General features: G+C 25.0%; 2 protein-coding genes and 1 long non-coding RNA gene across 3 annotated transcripts; 2 read left to right on the top strand and 1 right to left on the bottom strand.

The window, feature by feature from the left end:
- Positions 1-875: 875 nt before the first annotated feature.
- On the top strand, positions 876-2,647 carry LOC112591970. The gene is made up of 3 exons (XM_025335934.1): positions 876-888; positions 1,561-2,235; positions 2,421-2,647. The coding sequence occupies exons 1-3, from the start codon at positions 876-878 to the stop codon at positions 2,645-2,647; spliced, it is 915 nt and encodes a 304-aa protein (XP_025191719.1).
- A 959-nt stretch (positions 2,648-3,606) lies between these two features.
- Positions 3,607-4,576, top strand: LOC112591956. The gene is made up of 4 exons (XR_003114537.1): positions 3,607-3,831; positions 3,897-4,090; positions 4,177-4,253; positions 4,314-4,576. It is a non-coding gene; the product is annotated as an uncharacterized LOC112591956 (long non-coding RNA).
- A 4,704-nt stretch (positions 4,577-9,280) lies between these two features.
- On the bottom strand, positions 9,281-14,917 carry LOC112591971. The gene is made up of 5 exons (XM_025335935.1): positions 14,351-14,917; positions 13,530-13,806; positions 11,736-11,945; positions 10,573-10,886; positions 9,281-9,822 (listed from the first exon to the last, which is right to left on the bottom strand). Exons 1-5 carry the CDS (start codon positions 14,915-14,917, stop codon positions 9,421-9,423), a joined length of 1,770 nt encoding a protein of 589 aa, XP_025191720.1. The 3' UTR covers positions 9,281-9,420.
- Positions 14,918-23,163: the final 8,246 nt, after the last annotated feature.

A 23,163-nucleotide genomic window follows, 5' to 3' on the forward strand; every position in this document is an offset into this window, starting at 1 on the left:
AAAATAACTTCATATAACACAATGTTATTATAGTATCATCTGCATCTACTTATCTTTTTTTACAATATAAGTAAAAAAGAATATTGGAAACTAACAGTTAATATATTAATATTATGTTTATATTATAATATTATTTGAAAATAATTTAGCTTTAAAAAAATAAAAAGTAAAAATAGGAAACAATATTTATGTACCTGTAAAAAAATTGGTTTACATTTTTATTTTAATATTTTTACAATTGATTTTTGAAAATGACCCACATCTTTTACATTAAAAAAATTTACTTTGATTAAAAATCTTCAAATATATTAGTTTATCTTCTTCGCAAGAACTTAACTTGTATATATAACATAATTATTGTATAGAAAGTGCGACATTTCAATAAAAATATTGAATCTCTTTTTTAATTTTACCAATTTTTTAGGAATACGATTATTTAATCTCTATTACGAGAATTTTGCATTTAAGAATTCATAAAAAATGTAGCATTTTTAATTTTTGATGTAATAATAATAACTCAAAATACTGAATTGTATCATAGCTAATGCATACCTAATGTCTTCTTTCTAATTTGCTCTGATGAATAATTATTGTTCGTTTTTATACATTTTTATATTTCACTTTACATTGTTATTTTTAAAATCAAAGTACTATGCACTTTGTAAGCAGTCTTTATCTTTCAATGAAAAAAAAAAAAAACAAAAAAAATAAGTAAATATTGAAATCACTTTATCTAAATAATATTCTTTTATGCAAAAAAACAGGTCACACGCAAGTCACTCAATGATATCAAAATAGACAATATTTTTCTATTTTCATATGTACAAATCTAGTAAATGTCTGGCTGTATGCATAGTAAGAGATCATTAGTAGCAATGTGTGAAAAGAGTAGGTCGAACCTTAGTGGCGGATTGTGCCACCGGGAGATCGGAGCCTGGTTATGACTATGATCATAAAACTGATTTTATTATTTATTGAAATATTTTTTAATCATCTATGACTTATTCTATATAATAATATGTCTTTTTTCTTTGATAATGGGGTGAAAAACGATCACAATTTAAGATAATATGGTTAACCAATGATCTATGATAAGGTGGTTAATGTGTTTAGCGTACCTATTCCTACGTAGATTCAACTGCGCGGCGTGTAAACGATGTAGCACAGGCGTGCTCAACCTTTTTCAACTTATAGGCCGCAATAAAATTTTTTATTTATACTACGGGCAGTATAAACTTCACAGGTTTTTTTTTTTTTTTGTACATTTTATTTGATATAATAATATTACCTATCTTTATTCACTTATCGAATTTATGACCCTAATCGTGTGTGTTTAAAGTACTGAATATTTCCACATAAGTTGCTCGGTTAGGTTCAGGGGCGGACTGGGCCACTGTGCTACAGTGCATTTGCACAGTGGGCCGGTGTCATATTATATCCATAGGACTAGTGGCGGCTCGTGGGTTCTTAATGAAGTAGTACACATCCAAAAAAAAATATAATCAATATTATTGACTTCACTAAAAGATAAATTGTGTAAATTCCAAATTATTTTAACAGCCCATCTATTTCTTAAAGTTTTTGATTCTATCGGACATACATCAAAATATTTACAGTCAAGTAATTTAGATCTTTTAGCTGTTTGGTTAATGGTAGAAAATACAGTTGATGAAATTGGAAAAATAAATTTTGATACAATTGTCATTGAAGCAGAGAAATTTTCACAAAATATGAATGATAAATTTACAAATTTTGAATTGAATGATAGTATTATTGTGGAGGATAAATTACCATTAATACGTTCCAGACATAAGAAGCGCAATTATGATGAAATGTGTTCAGATGAATCTATTATAAATCCTATTGATAAGTTTAGAGTACAAATTTTTCAATGCACTATTGATCAATTAAGAACCAGTTTTATTAAAAGATTTTCGAGTAATAAGGAAATTATAGCTGATATTCAGTATTTATTGCCAAAGAATTTTCAACTTGCAAAAGACAATAATCTACCAGAATCAGCATTAAAAAAATTATCAAAATTATCATTAATAAACCATCAGAAATTAGTGTCTGAACTGAACCATTTTTCAAAAATATATAACAATATTGCAAAGCCTCTGAGTTCAAATACTTCAAAAATGTATAATGATGATGATACATTTCAAGATAACCAAGAGTGTGACTATGACAACTTTACACTAGATTGGGATAAAATAGATTCAGAAGTTAAAAGTAAAATATATTAAAATATGTTTTTTTATATTTAGTGAAAAAATGTTTGTCTTTTTTTTTAGTGTGTGAAAAATCAAAAGCCATCAATAATAATCATAGTTCAAAATCATGCCTAATATGTCTACAAAAATTAATATACCAATTAAATATGCATTCACCTACATATTGTAACTTGTACTCTGCAGTTGGATTTGTTTTAACGCTCTCTGTTACACAGGTTAATTGTGAAAGAGCATTCAGCAAGCTTAAAATAATTAAAAATCGTTTACGATCTTCTTTAAATCAAGACCATCTCGAAGCATTTATGCTAATGTCTATCAAAAGAGATATATTGGATGCTATTGATTTCCAAGAAATATTAAATATAATAAAAAAATTTTCATCATTGATGAACCAAATGCTATCAGTGTAAAGACCAAAGTAAATTATATAATATTATTTATTTTATGTATACTATGTATGTTATAATTAAAAAATTATGTATAATAATTCAAAATAAAAAATCTTACTATAAATTTTTTTTGGGTACATCAGTAAGTTTTAATTTTATAATATATATATATATTATATTATATTTTAAAGAGAATCAAACGTAAATCACAGTACAGAATTAATAAATTGAAAACTAAAAAATTAAGAGATTAGATGTTTTTTTATGCTATTATGTTAGGGCCGATTTATTTTTACAGAACAGTGGGCCGACTGGGTCCCAGTCCGCCCCTGGTTAGGTTAGATACAATTCTTATCTTTAAGTTTGATAATAGGTAAATTTACTCTAATGTTAAAGCTAACAACATAAAATGGATTCAGCTGAACGAAAATTTGCCATGTGTATGTATGTAAGACAGATACAACACATGCGGGTGCGGCGTCCTCTTAAGAAAATAACATTTTTTATAAATAATAATTTTCATTTTTTTTTACACCAATAGGTACAAATTTCTAATTTTTATAAAATGGTCACGGACTGGTTGGAATATGACCCAGGGGCCACGGGTTGGGCACACCTGATGTAACAAACAACGGCCTTCATACTTCTGGTGAAACGAAATCTTCCTAGGTCGGTTAAAATTTAGAATCCGCCACTGAGTCGAGTGCTTCCGTCTCTGCATGACCATATGACAATATCGCATTACACGGAAAACGGACATGAACGGCTATTTCCATCGAATAATATTAATTATTTATAATTCTTGAAGATTTTATTATACCTATTTGAATTGATCAGATGATTTGCATACATCCGTGAAGCGTTTGTGATTCCTACGTATTTATATGATAGATATTAGATAATTAGATATCATAAAATAATTTATTTGATAACAATGATAACTAATAAATAAAGATAAGAAATTTGGTGCCGACAAAAATTATAACGACTCCAGTTGATACTCGATAACTGTCTTAACTGTCTTAACTGTCTAACAATTGTCACACTCTCGAGTCTTGATACTCGTCCGTCCAACTTGAATTTACAAGTCTCAGAAGGAGATTATTATAGAATATTCAACAATCACAATAAATCTTTGCTCTACCTACTTGATTACAACGTTGCTCAATGCTCTTAATTGTAATTTGTAACTTACTCTATTACCTGTAAGTTTTTTCAAATTATCGATTAAAATGAACATTAATTATTCAAAATATTCCTTTTATTGTAGTTTTAGCAGTTATCAATTGTCATTTCATCAAATTCAACGCAATTCTAGTTCAAGTTCCGTCGTGCTGATGTACAACTGTGTTTACTATTCAAGAATACAATTAGTATTAACAATGTTTTATTAAGAAATATCATTGTTGATTGTGGAGTTTTTGACTTGCAAATGCCACAGACTACTGCAGGATTGTAGTATTGGTACTGAAATCAAATTGAACAATTAATTATAGTTACTATGATGTTCATTGCATAACATTGTTGTATATTTGTTTTTATGTGCGTAGTTTGTTGTTCGATTACCATCTATCAGACCTTCTCATTGGAGCTGTATGAAATACTATTCGCCAATGGAAGTATCAAAGTAAAATATATTTTGGAACTTCTTTTATTATGATACTAATTTAAGTTAATTATTTTCCAGAACCTAAAAACTGGTCAAAAAAGGAAAAAGAAAATAACACACTAAGGATAGTTGAATAGTTCCAAGAGAAAAGACTATTTATTCTATTAGATAAGTATATTTATACTCAAATTCAATAATTTTTCATGACATTTTTATAGATATGTCGTAGGCATATAGTCAAATCAGGCATTTTATTAAATGCCTAGTCATTTAACTAAATGACTATTTCGTGACAGGCAAATAATAAAAATACATTTTGTATTATTTTAAAAATTTAAATATATTTTCTATCAGTTATTTATTGCTATTTTATATAAAAAAAAGGTATTATTTATTATATATTATTTATTGATACGTAAAAAACGTAGAAAATAAAATAATAATATAATAACTATGTGAAATAATATGTTTAATTTCGTGTCCACTATTACTTTGTTTTAAAAATGAAATCATAAAAAATAAATAAAAAAGTTATATTATAACTACAAGTTTTTGTTACCTTTTACTTGTTGTCACACTACATACGATTTATGTAAACATAATACACGTATTAAACTAAATTATTGTACAATTCAATCGTATGTTCTGTATCTTTTTCTGTAACGTCGTAATATGTATGTCGTTATAATCGATAAGATTATAATTTGTCCCACAGTACTCAATATAAATAAGGTTCTCATACAATCTAGTACCTACGTTAATTTTCCAAGGTAAAAACCAATGGAACTTTTATTTTTATTTAATAAGAATATAATATAATACCCACTACTCATACTATACTGACTATAGGCTATACAATATATTTGTACTATAATTTATGTTTCACATCTAGTTAGTTATTATTTGTATATATTTATGATTTCATTTTTAAAACAATACTAAATAATAATGAACACGAAATTAAACATATTATTTCATATACTTAAGTGTTTTTCATATCAATAAATAATACATACCTTTTATTAAATATAAAATAGCAATAAATAACTGATAGAAAATATATTTAAGTTTTTAAAATAATACAAAATGTTTTTTTTATTATTTGCCTGGCATGAAATAGGCATTTAACTAAATGTCTAGGCAGATGGTGAAATTGCATAAACATTAAATTCTTTGACTATATGCCTAAGCATTTAATAAAATGCCTGATTTGACCATACGCCTACAACAGATACATAATACAAACAATTTAGTACAATAATAATAAAATTACAACAAATTATGATTAAAAAATATAAATATATAATATATGTTATAAATTATTATTAATTATTTATTGAGAATATAATAGGCTGCACTTAATGGGTTGTCCACACGTAAAATTTGTATTAAATAATGTTATAGACATATTTATTAATTAATAAAGTTAAAAAAAATAATTATTCAATTATTTTAAACACAAAATATTTTATTTATTTAGCCATTATTTACCATTTTAGACACTAGTTATATCATCAAAATAATGAAATATACAATTAATTTTTTATTTTTCAATCTTATCAAAATAAATATTAAGTATATTAAATCATGATCTAAAAGTTTATAATATATTATGTATTCTAATAAGTATTCTAAATTAGTCTCATTATCTTTACGAGTATTAACCTAGTATTTTTTTTTTTTTTTTATGTGATTGATATCATAATTAGTTAGTCAGGTGATCAGATCGGTTACAAATATTGTAGTACAATTCAATTATTTTTTCTCTATTAATATATGAAAAAAATATTGTTTTATAATAACAAATTAATGTAGTTTCTTGGTAAAATTATATTTCTATAGTATTGCTATATTTTTAGTGTGTGTCAATTTTATAACACTTATTATGATATAATGTACCTAATTTTTTAAATAATAAAAATATTTCAGGTATTTTGCCATCAATGAATCAAGATACAAATACAATTGTCTTAAGATTAAACATAATATCATCAAACTAATCTTTGTATTATAAAAAATTATTCCATTAAATAGTTATTAATTAATAATAATAATAATAATAATAATAATAATAATGTATTGTCTTGTCTAAATATTTGTAGTATAGTAAATCAAATCCAATGTTATTGAAGATGATATTAAAATAAGTATAAAATACATTAAAGTATAAAAGGTAAAAATAAAAAATTCTAGTTAAGTAAATTGTAAATTTTAAAGGTCTGATTAGTGTAGGTTATGCATAAGATTTAGGTAATGTTATTTATCGAATGATATCATTTTATTTTAATTGTTAAATGTATATTTAAGTAATAATTAATCTAGTTAAATTCTTCCATTGTAATTATATAATTATTTGTTATCTTTTTCTTAAAATACTTTAAGTAAAAAGGAATCAAAAGCAATTCTTACTCAAAAAGTTGCCCGTCATATTTTTATTTATTTTTTTGCACTGTAGGTTGGTGTCTGATATGTATCTGAACTTAGGATTTAAAACAGAATAATTATTGACATAATAAAGTGTAATAATATATCCCAGTTAAATTGAATAATATACATCTAATAACTTGTAATTTTATAAACTAAACAATGGGAGTAAGTCACATAAAATCAAGTTATTATTATCTACACTGAGATGCATAAGCACAATACACAAATATATGGTATTATTTTTAATCAAGTAAATAATATGTAAGTATTTTTTTAGGAGATAACCATTCAATATAATTATTAAAAATTCAGTTAAATAATATACAAATGTATTACTTTATATAAAACTATAAAGTGTTCATATTTTACCTTTTTTTCCTCTTTAGTTCATATTTGGTTTAATTTAGGCATGACAGCATATTTTGTCTATAAAAGAATTTATAATATTTCTTTATTTTTCTAACTAATTAAATTTTTGATTATTAATATAAGTAAAATATTAGTAATTATTATTTTTTTTATTGTATTTTAAGTAAGTAAAAAAAAAAATATAAAATAAATGAATATTTAGTAATTTTAAATCAATAGTTTTGCTTTTTATACTTTGATTAAATCATTTATCATAAATATTGATTTCAGTTATTGATGTATTTTTGATCAGAACTAACCTAACCTATTCTTTTAGATAAAAATTAAATTATGTAGCAAAAGATATACATGACATTTTGTTATTAATCTTAAATCCTAATGCAGAGGCACATTCATTATTATTAATTACTCAATAATTACGATAAGTATTAATTTTTTTTTTTTTATCAGCTTTTCAACACTTATAGAAGCAATTAAGTAATATTAAAGTTTATAATATGGTATTATAAAAATATTTAAATCAACTTGTGTGTTTATTGTTGTAAGTAAAATAAACTAAAATTAAAATTTCTTTTTTGATATAGTTAGATTAGTTATTGAATATTTATCAAGGATGACACTCACTCATCGGGTTCAATGAAACTAACAAATTTTAAACTAATGTTATTAAAAAAATAATTGTCAAATCATTTTAATTTATACAAATATTCTATTATTATTTATTAAAGATCAGAGGTTTTTATGCTTAAAATTACTTTACCATGTATACATTATTCAGAAAACAAAAAAATATTCTATCATACAGAATATACTTAATTTAGTTATATTGCTATTAAATTTGATAGGAATAAAAAAAGTGTATTTCAATTTATAAATTATAATGATTTAAGTACTTGTGACATTACTCAGTAGTATCTTTTACAAATGGTTATGACTTTATGAGTTTTATCACTTGTTATTTTATCAGTATAATAAATGTATATAATTATTATAAAATAGATATAACACAACTAATTTATTAACTTGGGATTTCTATAGTGTTTAAACTTATAAAGTCTTAAGTTTAATTTTCAACTAATATTTCATAAATACTTTCAAAGCTTAATTAAAATATAGAGACATTTTTAAAAACATGAAAATAATATATGGTCCTCGGAAAAAATTTGTTAAATTACTTATTAATAAATAATATAGTATAGTATAATGCGTTGTATTATATTTTAAATGATTATTTAAAAAAGCTTAAGTTCCTTTAATAGGAACTTGCAAATCATATTGTTTAAGAGATTATAAATATTACAAAATATAAAATAAATAAATGGTTTTATAATTATTCTTAATTATCTCTACAACTATTTTATTCTAATAAACTCATCTCTACAATTAGTAAAATCTTCAATATTTATTAAATTTTTATGTAAATTTTTCTTGTATCAATCTTTCTTCTCCCATTTTTCTTGCTAAATAATGTTGTTACATTATAAGAATTTTGAAATCAGGTTTAGATTTATTATCTTGTCTAATTAAGATTCTACTCAAAACTTTTAACGAAATTTAGATTTAATTTATAAAAATTGTTTTAACAAATGCTAAAGCATACAAGTTATTCAAGCTATCATAATTAATATAAGAGAAATATTCTGTTCAATTTAGTTTTATTGGTATCATATCATAAGAATTAACGGAATGATGAATTGAAAATTGATAAATAATATTTACTAGAAAAAAATAATATTTAATTTAATCAGCTTAAATATTGCCTATACAAAACTCCTTTAATAAACGAATGACTCAATGAATAATTTTATTCGAATTATTTAAAGACAAGTCGACTTAAGAGTGTTAAGTTATTAGTCAATAATATTGTGTGTTAACAATATATCTTATTCTAAAATAATATAAATAGTTAATATAGAGAAAAATGTTGAATAAATTCATTTTTACAGAAATGTCGTGTAATGTGTAAAAATGATAAAAAATTAAAAATTAATATATTTTGTATTTATTTTATAGTAATACGAATTATTTATACAATAATTCAACCTTAAAACATTGTATTACACATAACTACTAGAATATAAATTATAAATATTATATAAGATAAAATAATACATTATTTTAGTAAATTATTGGACTGTATGTATTTAATTCTGCTAATATTTGATTAAAATTTTTTTTTAATTATTGAATACTCTCGTACTAAAATATTTTTTTTGTTAAACGATAATACCAAATCGAAATTAAGTTCTAAATTTAACACAATTATTTTTGTACTATTTTTTTTTTTTTTTTTTTTTTTAGCATATTGCGTATTCCGGAAGAGAGCAAGATTTGGTGTAGTTAAAGTTATAGCTATAGGTAATTAATACTGCGGATTTTCTTATTGCTATTAAAAGTGCAAAGCGCGATATTGGTTTTGAAGCGATTTTGCCACATTTTTGTACTTATCAGTGAAGTAATTTGTGTCAACCAGCTCACGCGGTTTGTAGTGACGTTTGTTGTAATTCACACGGGTTGTCCGGTTCGATACATGCAACACGTACGCGTTGACAGTCGCCTCAAGGTTATGCGCCGTTCGTTCTTCCGTCGCAAACATGCCGAACACTAGCTTTGTGAGTTTTCGACAAATCCTGTACACCAAATCCATCTTAAGCGACACTACAGTTGTGTCATTGCTTTCCGTCTTCGATTTGACGTGCTCAGCATATTCGTCTACCTTGGCGGTGGACACGAAGTGCGCTGTTTTTTGGTGCGCCTTCTCCAAGAATGACCGAACCACATTGTCGACGTGCTAAGGACAACGATACGGGATGAAACGGGCAGTAGGTACGACACGCGCGGGACGTGACCGGGAGTGAGCGATGCAAAACCGTGACAAAATAAAAACACATTTCTAAAATATGGTCAATGACGTTTGTGCAAATATGCTACATAACCTAGGTGGCACAAACGAAAAAAAAACAAATTTAGTTGATAAGATTGGTTGGTTCGTTAAATTGTTCGTCGTACCAAGACGGTGTACACACTGCACAATAAAAATAACGAATTATTATAGTGTGTAATTACAATTTCTATGAAAATGTTTATTTTAAAATCTAATTTAAATTAAAAAATTGTTTTTCATTTATTGGTTTTTCTTTTTTTATAGCAAATTTTATTTGTAAATTAATTTTTATAAGACACGACATTTTTAGACTTGAATACTCGTAAAGATAATTAAATTGTTTAAATGAATTGAGACAATTAGTAGATAATATTTGTATAAATAAGCTTACGGAATTAAAGTGTTCTAATGAATTATTTTTATAATTTTGTTACAATTACGTGATAAAACAGATAACTAATAATGGAAATGATACAGAAGCAAAAGGGCTATACAGTAATGTGCGGAGATATGTATGGAATCAGTACTAACTCTTAGGATTACATTTTTCTTTTGGTTGAAATTGACAACGATTAAGCTCCATTAAAAAACACCAAAGAGACATCTTTAACTCTCAAAACACTGGTGATTTGTCGATGTTATTAAAAATAACATTACCTCGAAAAGATTCACTCGGTGACTCATTGTGAATCTTATCGGGGACATAATCTCTTGATTAAAGTTTTCCCACAGAAACTTTTGTAATCTATCGTCGGCCGTTTCTGAAATCAGAGCCAAGTAATGCGGATCGTCATCAATCGGTTTGTCGAACTGTTTGAAGTTTTTGTTATCAACGTTGCTGATCATGTTGCAAACGAAAGAGGTGACTTCGACTTTATTCTTGGATTTTATCAGTTTGGTGGGAATTACATTGTCGTCGTTTAAGTGTTGAAGCCTATCGATGGTTCTACGCACGTCCACAAATATTTTCTCTGAAAATATCAATTAATATCGTATAAAATATAATAAATTTTTTATTTATTTCATTGAATGCGTTTACGAAACAAAGTACGATACGTTTATATAGACGTAAATAATTGTACGTTTAATTCCCGGGTGATTTTGCACAATATCGTAGAATACAGAACACAATATAAACGATAATGTGTTCAGACTAGATATTTCTAAAAATTTTAATGTATTGAAAAAAAATATGGCATTGTGCAAGAATAAAAAGTGGTTTTAAACGATATTTTTCAAAGCTGGAGTATATGTTTGGATGAGAATAAAACAATAAAATAATAACCCTTATTATAACTTTATTTTTTCAGATATAGTTTAATTTAAGAAAGTATCGCGGACCGCGGTTCAAGACTGTAAAATCATGTTGTTTTTTTGAGGATATTACATACGAGGATTTATATTAAGAGGACGTCGCACCCGCATGTGTTGTCTCCGTCTTATACATGTACGACATGGAACAGTTATTTAAACAAGAAGACATACCTATTATACTATTTATATTCAAGGGATAGCAATACACTATAACAGTATTTTATAGAAAAAATACTCAGTAGAAGTGTATAATATGTTGAAATAAAAAGAGGTGGATTTCCCCATTAATTTGCCATAGAACATTTAACACAGATAAAAATAAAATAATATCGTTTTCGATATTTTCAATTAGGTACATTTATCAGTGAAAATTAAGTTTTGTAATTAAGACAATTGAAAATAGGACTTTTATAATTCTGAAATTGAACGCTTTCCGCAGTAAGTGCAATAGTTAAAATAGTATAGTATTGACAGTATCGTACGGATTTGTTCTTAAACCTACTCACCGGAAATTTTCTTTTTCGTAAACTCGAATACGGCTCTCTCCGTGAGCCCGGAAACCATATAATCAACGTTGCTTTTAACGTCAGCCTCGTATTCGATTATACACTTAGTCAAGTGTATAAGATTAGCCGCAGACACGTTCGGTTCAGACAGCGATTTGGCCCGTTCTATCGTTTCAATCACCATTTCATCTGATATATAGTAGTCCACGTCTTAACAAAAAACCGTAAAACTTAATATGAATGCGAAAACATTCAAACGCGAAAGTATCAGTAACAATAAATAATAATTATAGTAGGTACATGATATCTACATATTCTATTTTTGAATATTTGAATATTTCCAATATCTCAATACTTATATACACTAAGAACTTGAAATATAATTATAGATATATATTAATACTTCGATGTACACATTAATTATTATAAATTAATAATTGGACAAAAAACAATAAATACCTATTTTCCTCTAATACATTTAAAAAAAATGTTTATTATTATTTATCTAAAATTAACTGATTTGATAAAAAAATATATTCCAATATATTTGAATATAAATATAAAATAGCATACTTTTCCTCGTGACTGATCAGAAGCTAAAGCTGTTAAATTAAAATTTTACATCCTAAGAAAAACGATAAATTTTACAATGTTTTTTTATCTGATTATCATCATATTTTAAAATAGTAAAAATTCTTTGATTTTCAACTTTGGTGGTGGTTTCTAGTAGAAACTAAATCTAGTTGGTATTTTGAGGTATCAAGAGAAAAAAATTCCTTGAAGTTTTTAAAATAATAGGAAAAACAAAAAAAAAAAAATTAATAAATTTGGAAAAGCAGAATATTTACGTAAAACTAGTTTTTAATAATAATAAATTTTTTTTTATATTGTAATTTATAAACAAATAATTCTGAGTACTATTGAATATCAGAATATGTAAATACAATTTTCAAAATATTCTGCTTTATTTTTAACTATTTATAAATACTTGAAATTTTCAATTTTACTTAGTTTTTTTTCTTTAAATGTAAATTTTAAATTTATTTTAGAATAGAAATTTTCAAAAACGTTATACATGATTTCTCAAAAATGGTTTATTTAACAACTAAAAAATGTCAAAAATTATTTCTTGTAAACATTTGAAGTTTAAATTTGGAAAAAAATTACATATTTTAATAATGATAAACGATATTTATTATTTTGATATAATTCAAAAACATTACTTAACGGAGACTAAATACTTTTACGTATAATATGAGTTTAATATACGTATTACCTATTTTAAACTAATACCATTAATCTATTTACGCTGTTTAGTAGTGTTTTACTGTAAAGTGTTATCGTTTAGTAAATTGATAAAATAAATATCATATATAAATACACGTTATTATTATTTAATTAAATATCAATAATGAAATAATAACAAGTGCAATATTTTCGGCAATCATTGAATCAACCTATCACAATACTTGTATTAAAATAAATTACTTCAATATAGCAATATCAAAAAACATATCAAAACGTGTGTTATACTTAATAATATAGGTTGACTCTATAGTCTAAGTCTATACCGTCTCTGGTCATAATCGTTTTTTGTATCCAACGATGTTTTATTAAATTTAAATTTGACACATACATTTTATAGTGACCCATTCGACATCTATATTGTGCCTACAGTAAAGCGGTACTCACATGGCCAAACTTTTTCGTTTTGTTTTAATGTACTTTACATCAGTCATGCTCAATATGTAACCATGGTTATCGTAACAGTAATAATAATAATTACGACGGTACCATTCATCATAATCTCCTGCACCAATGTCGGCGGCCGGCTTTCGTCCACCAAATCATAGTGCTGTTGTCGAGTTTTTTCTTCCGCGTACTCTTCGTTAAATGACGATTTACTGACCGCCAATGTTCCGGTATCGTTGGCTTGCAGACACAATGTCATTTTATCCCACAGCGGTGCCGTCTTTTCCCAAAACTCAGCATACTGATTGCATTTATTGGAACTCATTCTTAAATTCTGAATGCGCTCGATAAATGTGTAACGGTCCGTAGATTTTAATTTCTGCAGTACGAACGACAAAACGTCACAGTATAAACACACGACGACGATTCGGCAGCGAGTTGGTTGTGTTAAAATAACAATATTATGATACAACGATTAGTTAAAGCGGTTATAACCACGCCCACGCGACAATAACACTAATAAATAAGCACAAAATTTTCCAACAAAAATGTATAACATGACACACTTAATGTCGGAAACATTTCGCATGCCTGTTGGCGGTATTACAAGCGACAATGGGTTGCAGTCGTGTCGACCATTTGAATAAATACAAAAACGAAGAATTAAAGAAGAGTTATTAATATTACTATATGGTTTTGTTAATGATTCAGTGTTAAATTAAGCGTTATTATAATATGTGATAGGCATTTGATATCAAATAAATGAAAAAAATAATTAATTTTGTTAAAATTATAGACTAAAATTTAATCTTTAGAAGTTTTATAGACACGTAAATGTTTAAAATGTCCTGATTGCACATATTATGTTTATGTATTGCCTATGTAAATGGTCTACGGTTAAATTATGTTGTCATATTACTCACGGGAATGTAGAAACATTTTTCTGAAGATTCCGTTTCCTTTTCTATTTCTTCATTTTTATTTCCTATTTCATAAATCATCTCCTCTTCTTCAACTGTTGGATATTTGTGGTCTACACATTTCTCTATCAATAAGTTGTTGGTTTCTATCATTTTTGTATGTCTGTCGATTTTATTCCAATACCTGTTATAATCTCTTTCTAGTTTTTTAGCAAATGCAGAACGCTTAAGATTTTTTAAATTTGCCACTATTTTTTTATCTCTTTTTTTAAATTTCTTCATCAGATCCAGGTTTTTATAAAATTTTAAGTTATTTATCTCAGATATCCGAAACTTAATTTCATCAGCTTTAGTTTTATTGTCGGCGATTTTTTTAATTTTTTTAATCTTCTGACTATTTTTAAAATTCAGGATACGTTTCTCTTGTAATTCCCAATTCAATAATAATTTTCTTCTTCTAAAATCGGATTCCTGTTTAATTTTTGTTTTCCGAATTTCTACGGGGTGTAAAAATTCTTGAACACGTTCTAAATTGCTTTTGGGAACGTTAGATAATTTAAAATTGTTCATTTTGTTATAATTTAACAATATAATTTAGTCAATATAATTCCCTAAAATATAAATTAAATATGAACTAAGTTTTATAAATTAATAACTTGAACAATGTTTTTTTTTTAACTCAATGGTTGCTATACGCAACTATTTAATAGTTATCTTTAATAAGTGTTTAAGATAAATTTTATATGTATAGTTTTTGGTAACAACTATTAGCTCTAAAATGAAAATATTTCAGTTATAAAATTATACGTATTCATATTATTCAATACAGTTCATTCTTTAGCATATCAACACACTCGCACTCTAACACTACGAATAAAGATACAGTTTGCTATTACATCTCTTAGGTTTTTGTTTATTCCTTAAATGTGTAGACTTAAGTTCATTTTCTCAAAAAAGTCTTTATTAAAACCTTATTAAAACAATATATATATTTTTTACTCTATGGTAAATAATGATTAATGATAACTGAATGATAAGCTTAAAAATAATATATACGACAGTTTGTACGATATTTGTTTTAAGAAAATCACTAAAATGAAATGAATAAAAAAATTTAAAAATTTACAAATATTTATTATGTCCACGATTGAGTTAGATAAGTCTTTAATTTGGAAATAATTAAAATAATATTCTGCTTGAAGTATAATATTATATAGCACTATTTTGTATTTTTACTTACATTAGGTATAAAATTACAATAAATTTAGAGAAGTTCTGTTTTATATTTAATGTATATCTATATATTTTTATGTTTAAATCAATTCTGTGATTAAACTCAGATTTTTTAATCAATTTATTAACAGCTAACAGGTATTAAATATTAATATGACAATATAGAGATACACAAAATTCATAATATTTATGGTTTTCATTAATTTTGTAAAAATCTGAACTTAAAATGTATTTAAAATTAAATTAAACCTTGTATTTTTAATAATTTTTTACAAATATAAAAAAACTTATTTATGATTTTGCATTAAATTTTCAAGTATTTTCACCTATTTATAAATTTGTTATCAGCATTTATCAAAAAAAAAAAAAAAAATTAAAAATTAAATTGTCAATTTATTGTCTGTAAATAGTTCAAAAATAGTCGAAATATTTTTTAAATTATACCTTGAATAGAAAATTATAATTTAAACTCTTGATGAAAATTCCATGTTTTTACAATTATTATTTTTGAATTATAACATATTAAAGAAATCAATTTTGTCGTTAAATGGTTTAGCGTAATAATTTTCCTTTTCCTTTGATTCCGTTTTTTCTTGATCGTTAAAAAAAGTTGAATGAATGTAAATTCAACCTAAGATAAAGCAAGTAAAAATCATCTTTGAGTATGTTCACTTAAGTTTCTACGTTTTATTAAAATGCAATTTAAGCAGCCATAATTATAGGCTTATATCGATTAATTAAACCAGTGAAATTTATTGAGTTATAAATTATAAATGGAATCAGTTAAATTATTATCTATTGTTATCATGATAAGCTATTCTAGTAAAATAGAGTAGAAAGTGGGTATAAGTCGTATTCAATTAAAATTATTACCATATATTCTTTAAAGACCCTTTAAACTTAATTTAAAAGCATATTTTTAATTAGAGCGGTTCAACAATTTTAATTAAATTGACAATATGATTTAATTATTAATTTACATAAATTAACAATTTTTATTATAATCTTGCAGACGTCAATTTTAATACATATACATATACCTAAATTTATATGGTATAATAATGAACTGTATTGTTTCGATTATAATTAATTAAAAGTTATAAAATTATATAATATATATAAACAGACAAAGTTAAACATTAATATTCATTATTATTTTTTATAATTAAATGAAATTAAAAAAAATTTATTTCATTTTACAACATTTAACTTTTTTTCCAATCTAATAAAGTTATATTTACTACGACAAACGATGTGACTCTTTTATTATTATTATTATAAGAGCATAAATGTGTGTTGTAAAATATTCTATATTGAAATAAAAAATACGTAGCGGCAGTCTGGAAGGATCAAATTAGTTGTCGGCTGAATGAATTATAAAATTGATTATAAAAGATCAAAAAGTCTCTACAAAATTTAAAAAAATCTTTTGTGACATTTTCTAAGCTCTATGTTTACATAATGCAATTTTGTGTAAGAGTTAACACTTGACAAAACTTAAAGTTGTGTACACAAGGGTTTTTTGCAGTCAAGAATAATTTATTAATTTTTAACCATAGATAACATTGAAAATTAAGCATCGTTAAATTTTTTCTTTTTTTTTATTGCTATCAGATTTTATATTTTGAATTAATTTAATTCATTAGTTGAACATGAAAATTAAATTAATTTTAAAAACATTTTGGTTGTTGTAGAGAAGGTGAAATTATTTTAATCCATTGGTTGTTTTTAGTTGTTTTCGTGTGATTTTTATTTTTGAATTCTTAGAATTTCATCATTGTGACTTAGTTATATTAAAATAATCAACGGAATAAAATATCAAATTTATAAAATTATAAAATAAGTTTAATTTATGTGGTTTAAATTAATTCAGAATTAATTAAAATGAATGATAATATAATATCAAAATATTATCAGTTTTTTTTATTTTTATTTGGTTGATTTATTTAAAGGCATTGTTATAAATTTACTGTACAACAGAATAATTATATTCATAGTTAATAATAATCATACATTATAAATTGTATAATAATTATCAATCGTATGACACGATTGTTCATATAAGTCGTAAGGCACGTATAATATATTATTTTAGTGTTGTTTTATAGTTCCATTTGTATTCTTAGTAAAACTAACCTTATTATTGAAACTTTGAATTTCTGCATACGTCAACAGTGTCTATCCATTTAATTTTAATAGAGCGATCCTCTATTGGTCATAGTTAATTTTAACACCCTGCTAATTTTCTTCTTCATAAAAGTAGATCAGAGAAAAAAAATATGTGTGTGCACTGCAGCTGACATAATCTAATGTTATTAATTTCGTTTTCAAGTTCGTTAATAATGTACCGTGGTAGGTATACAATAATAATTATTAATAACTGTCTACCGGGATATGAGTATCCCTACTTGCCTTATGCCTCACTTCATAATACTACAATGCTTATACGATTTAATAAAATATATGGTGCGCAGAATATTATTTGAACGTATGTTTTAAGTATAAGGGTCTGAAACAAAATTGTGTTGAACGACACGACAATAATATATATTTTGGCCGAGAAAAACGAATCGAAAAAATATGTGCTTATCTTTAGATGGGCTGATGCATAAAATGTTTTATGACCAATATAGGACTGTATTTGCGTAATTTCGTGTAATAGTATGTTGTAATAATAACTATTACTATGCGCCAGACGGAGCAAAAAATAAATAAAGAAAAAACGACTCATCGGAAATCGGGACAAACACACGTGGGAAACAAATCGTGATGTGTTAGTATAGTATAATATATTATTATAATAGTCCAAGTAATAAGTATACAGCATTACAGCTGCAGATTCCGTCGAAGCGCAGCATATTTTTAACACGTTGCAGGTTTTGCGGAGGTTTTTCGACTTGGAATGATTTCACTCGTAAACTATTTATATATTGTTTATTTCAATTATACAAACATTTTCTTAAACAGTCAAGAATAAATCGTTGTTTATATGGCCATTGATACTTATCGTCTATACTTAGGTATTTTGTTTAGGCAGTAAGTACAATCAATAATTGGCAAATAACTCAAATTATTAGGGCTTATAACAAAAGTTATGATTAAAAAATTATAAAATATGTCTAATAAATATTATGACTGCCATGACCCAGGGAAGTTTAAAAATATTTAAAAACAAACATCTATAGTAGAAGATACTTATATGGCAAGCTTAATAAATTGAACATAAATTTTTGAAATAATTATTCATTTTATCTTAATATTATCTCGCGTGTATGGAAATCACACCATAATATTTCAGATATTTCAGATAAATATAAATAAATAATTAAAAATGTATTGAAAAATTTTACATTAATGTAATACTATGAGTAGGTAAATGGTCTTGATGATCTTGTAAATAACTTATAAGTACATTTTTTGCATATAACCTTAAGTTTTAACGTTAAACATAATATTATGTCGAAAATACTAGACCAAATATTATTTAAAATTAAAATGATAGATATAAAAATATTTGGACGTTGCCTCGAAATTTAATTTTAAGTAATTTTAAAAGTCTTAAAAAACAGTTACCTTATACTATTATAGTGACAGCATCTTTATAATTTTTTCTTCAGTTGTTAATCTATTTTTGAAAAATAAATATTAATATTATATCGTAGTACTTTTGTATGTTGCGTGTGATCTTTTATTCTCCTGTTTTTGGATCATTAAACAAGAGTGGTTGACAGTTTTATAAATGCATTAAAACCTATGTAATCTCGATAACATGTGTAAGTAAGTACCTACTATTGTCCCGAGTTCGACTTATTTAATCTTGAATTATTGACGAAATAATTTTCTAGCCATATTTTTGACAATAAAAATAAAAATAATTATTCTTCTAAAGTATTAATTAAAGAATAAATGTATATTTTAAACGACTTTTGTTGTCAAGAATTGTTTTGTTTTTATATTAATAGTGATAAAGTTTAGTCTCGGTTATAAATTGAAGCGTAAGAATAACACTAAAAAGTAGATAACCATTCTGCTGTGTAGTAAGTATCGAGTGTAAATCGTAATTGAGCCAGATCATTGTAATAGATGTATTAAATTTGAATTAATTGATAAATTATTGCAAAAAAAAAAAAAAAAATGGTTCTAAGTGGAGATGTTTTATCTGTAACCAATATTATTAAGTATATTTTATGATAATACGTATATTAATATTGATATTATAGTAAATATTCTACGATTAGTAATATAGTACGTTAAAAGTATCAAGTAACTATGAAAAAAAAAAAAAATAATAATAATAATAAAAATGTTAATATAAATATTTGATGAATATTTTAAATTTTTAAAGTTATTTGTTTTTGAATTATACAACAAAATAAAAATTGATTTTGTTCAAAATTAGTTTTGCATATAAATTGATAATTTCTTTAATATTTTTTTTTTCTATTTTTGACTATTTTGAAAAATACTGTAAATATTCAATTTTGATTTTTAAAAAGTACCAATAAGATCCAATTTTCTTCCAAAAATTACTCTTAAAGACGAACATTGAAGTATTTTTTCTATAAAAAGCATATATATATATATATTCAAAAAATAAAAAATAAACACCATCATCACAATCAACATATTCAGCGCATCATTTAGAATTTAGCATTTATTTTTAGATGATGAATCGTTATCTAATACAATATTTAAAAAAAAACGAATATTTTTGATATTTTGATTACCTAATTAATCTTATGGTATTCAAAATTATATAAAAAATAGGAAAACAAATAAATTAATGTCACAGCTACGTAGAAAACAATTACGAAAAGCGATTTTATTTAATTAAAAAAAAAAAAAAAAATGATTGTGAAACATAAATCTAGTGCGTAATGCGCATGGAATAATTTTACTAAACTGACGATTTAAGATGTAAAATTGTTATTTTTAAATTATTATTTCGTGATTATATAATATGTACATGTAAATAAAGAATAAATTCTGACGGAGTAGTTGTTGTCCGTGGTATAATACATAAATAATATCAACGACCAATAAATTACGTATCTAGGTTGGGTTATACATTAATTGCATAATAAAAAATAAAAAAGAATAGCTAGGTAAGCAATAAATTATACCGAAGCAACTCGTACAGACGACAATATTTTGGTCTCGTATATTTTTACATAAATTTTCGATACGTTTTTAATTACTACTGTAGGTAAGTATTAGGTACATTTATTTTGAGATATTAATCAAGAATGTCTACTCAGTATACATTGAAATAATTAAAAATTATTTCAGAATAGTTTATACGAATACAGGAAGTATTATAAAATAATAACAATAACAGTAAGTATTAATACTATTAATAGTAATCATTATTAAAATGATATTGCCTGGGTCATAAGATTTTTCTATCAGTTAGAAATGAAAATTATATAATATACATTTAAAAAAAAATTATATATTATTTATTTTTATGTTTTAATTATTATTTTGTACTAATATTGTATAAATCCGAATTCAGACAGAGACAACATTTTTAATTCTGGGTGGAGGTACAACTTTAACAAAATAGGTTTTAATGCTGGTAAAATTCTGAGTGGTGTATTAAATTATATATTTTTTTTTCAACTGACGTTACCCTTAGGAAAAGTAAAATGTTTCAGTCCTTAATTTTGTTGATGTCTTTGGTAGCGAATAGGATCTATAGTTGGCAGGTACTTTAGGGGGTCGAAAGTAAACAATTCTCAGTACCCACATTTCAAAATAATCTAAAAATTAAAAAAAAATATTTAGGAAAACACTTTATAGGAATATTTCTAGGGCAATCGCGGCGGGTTATACCAGAAAATAAAAAATATATTTAATATAATATAGGTAACAATATTACTATTATGTTAATTAATGTATTATAAAAATTATATACTATGTTTCGTATATCTTCCAACGCGTCCCTGGGCTGACCCGGTCCACAATCTAATTATTATTGTAACCCGTCTGTGGAAATATAATAAAATTATACCTCAAAACTCTCCCGATCAATTCATATTTGATTCTACCAAAATTCATGTATGTGTGACGTATTATACATTATTTTAATGGAATGCATTTTCGAAATAAGATATATATATATATATATATATATACATGCGTAATGGAGCTAAATGCCAATATCGTGTCCCCGAAGAACCCACGTCACGCCTCATAAATAATATCGCGTATTATATACATATTCGTATCTATGGTATAAACCATATATATATATATACCATTGCTATTTATAAGTTCTAAATTATATATATGTGCATAGTTTGGACATGGGTTCATCTGTGAAACCTCGGCGGGCACCTAGTTACAATATCGTTTTGGCGCATACTTATATATATATACATATATTTGTATATATGCGTGAATGTCGTTCGCAATAAAGGACTTATTATTATATATATATTCGAAATAATATTGTATATAATATACTCGGGGCGTGTAGCGGCGCGTTCACGTTATTTTAATGGAATTCCGAGACCATCGTTAACGATCGGGTAGCGACGTACACACAAACACATGATATATAATAATAATATTATATATACATTCGTATACATGTGTATTCGGTTTTGTTTGTCGAAATGGTCGGGCTCTGTGCTCTCTGCATTACGTTTAATACATGCACACGTCGTGCAGTGCACCGACAGTCTCCATGTGTTGTGCGATGAAATATTATTTTCGTGCACACATGGCGGAGTAGTACGACTAAACCGATAGGTTTGAGATACCGTCTGTCGAATATTAAATTGAACAATATTAAGAGGATGTAAAACCATCGAAATCGTACTGTGAAAACACATACCAACGAAGAAGTGAGAACACCAGTGATCACTCTTTGTGTGTAGAGTGTATGATTACGGAGGAAAAAATATACAAGTTTCAAACGGTTTTTTTTTTTTTTTTTAAAGAAATTATTTAAATAATAGGTACCCCCGTTTTTCAAAATAATAAAAGCAAAAAAATAACAGCTGTTAAAAAAATAAAAAAAATACTTAACCAACAGGCACATGTAATTTTTTTCAAAAAATTATCCTTTTTTTAGAAATTCTATATTATAGTATTTTCAATATTCTAAGTCGTTATAGATATAAAAACAGCCACCCCGCTTAAACATGTCTTAATTTTAAATTTAATTTTGTAATAAATGACTATATAGAACAACCAACAACGGCAATGACATGAAATCGCATGTAAAATGTTTTGAACCGGAATTCAACTATGATATTTTTATTTTTCTAAGAACGTCATTAAATTTGTTTGTGTTGAACTCGTTTTTTAAATGACGTTTACAGTTGAAACGAAAAAATGTAGATATTTCAAGACAGAGTTAAATCATCAAATTATTCCAAATGCATGTGATAAAATCTTTTTGATATCATAAGATATGCGCTTACAAATGGCCAAATAATTTGATTTTATTCACTAAAAATGTATTTTAAGTACAATAGTTTTTTTTCAAACAAATTAATTTTTAATTTGTTTTTAAATATTTTAAACGAAGACCAAATAAAACACAATAATTAGTTTATAGTTTATAACCCATT

Source organism: Melanaphis sacchari, unplaced genomic scaffold, assembly GCF_002803265.2.
Source record: "Melanaphis sacchari strain LSU unplaced genomic scaffold, SCAv2.0 Contig14_pilon_pilon, whole genome shotgun sequence".
Taxonomy (NCBI): domain Eukaryota; kingdom Metazoa; phylum Arthropoda; class Insecta; order Hemiptera; family Aphididae; genus Melanaphis; species Melanaphis sacchari.

What these genes read in the sequence shown, in the direction of transcription:
- LOC112591970 (XM_025335934.1), top strand. An exon ending in AATAGATTCAGAAGTTAAAA is followed by an intron (nt 2,236 to 2,420) that starts GTAAAATATATT and finishes TGTACTCTGCAG; the next exon opens with TTGGATTTGTTTTAACGCTC.
- LOC112591971 (XM_025335935.1), bottom strand. Translation starts at nt 14,917, where the DNA reads ATGAACAATTTTAAATTATCTAACGTTCCCAAAAGCAATTTAGAACGT. An exon ending in AAAAATGTTTCTACATTCCC is followed by an intron (nt 13,807 to 14,350) that starts GTGAGTAATATG and finishes TTCGTACTGCAG; the next exon opens with AAATTAAAATCTACGGACCG. An exon ending in ACCGAGTGAATCTTTTCGAG is followed by an intron (nt 9,823 to 10,572) that starts GTAATGTTATTT and finishes CGTTGTCCTTAG; the next exon opens with CACGTCGACAATGTGGTTCG.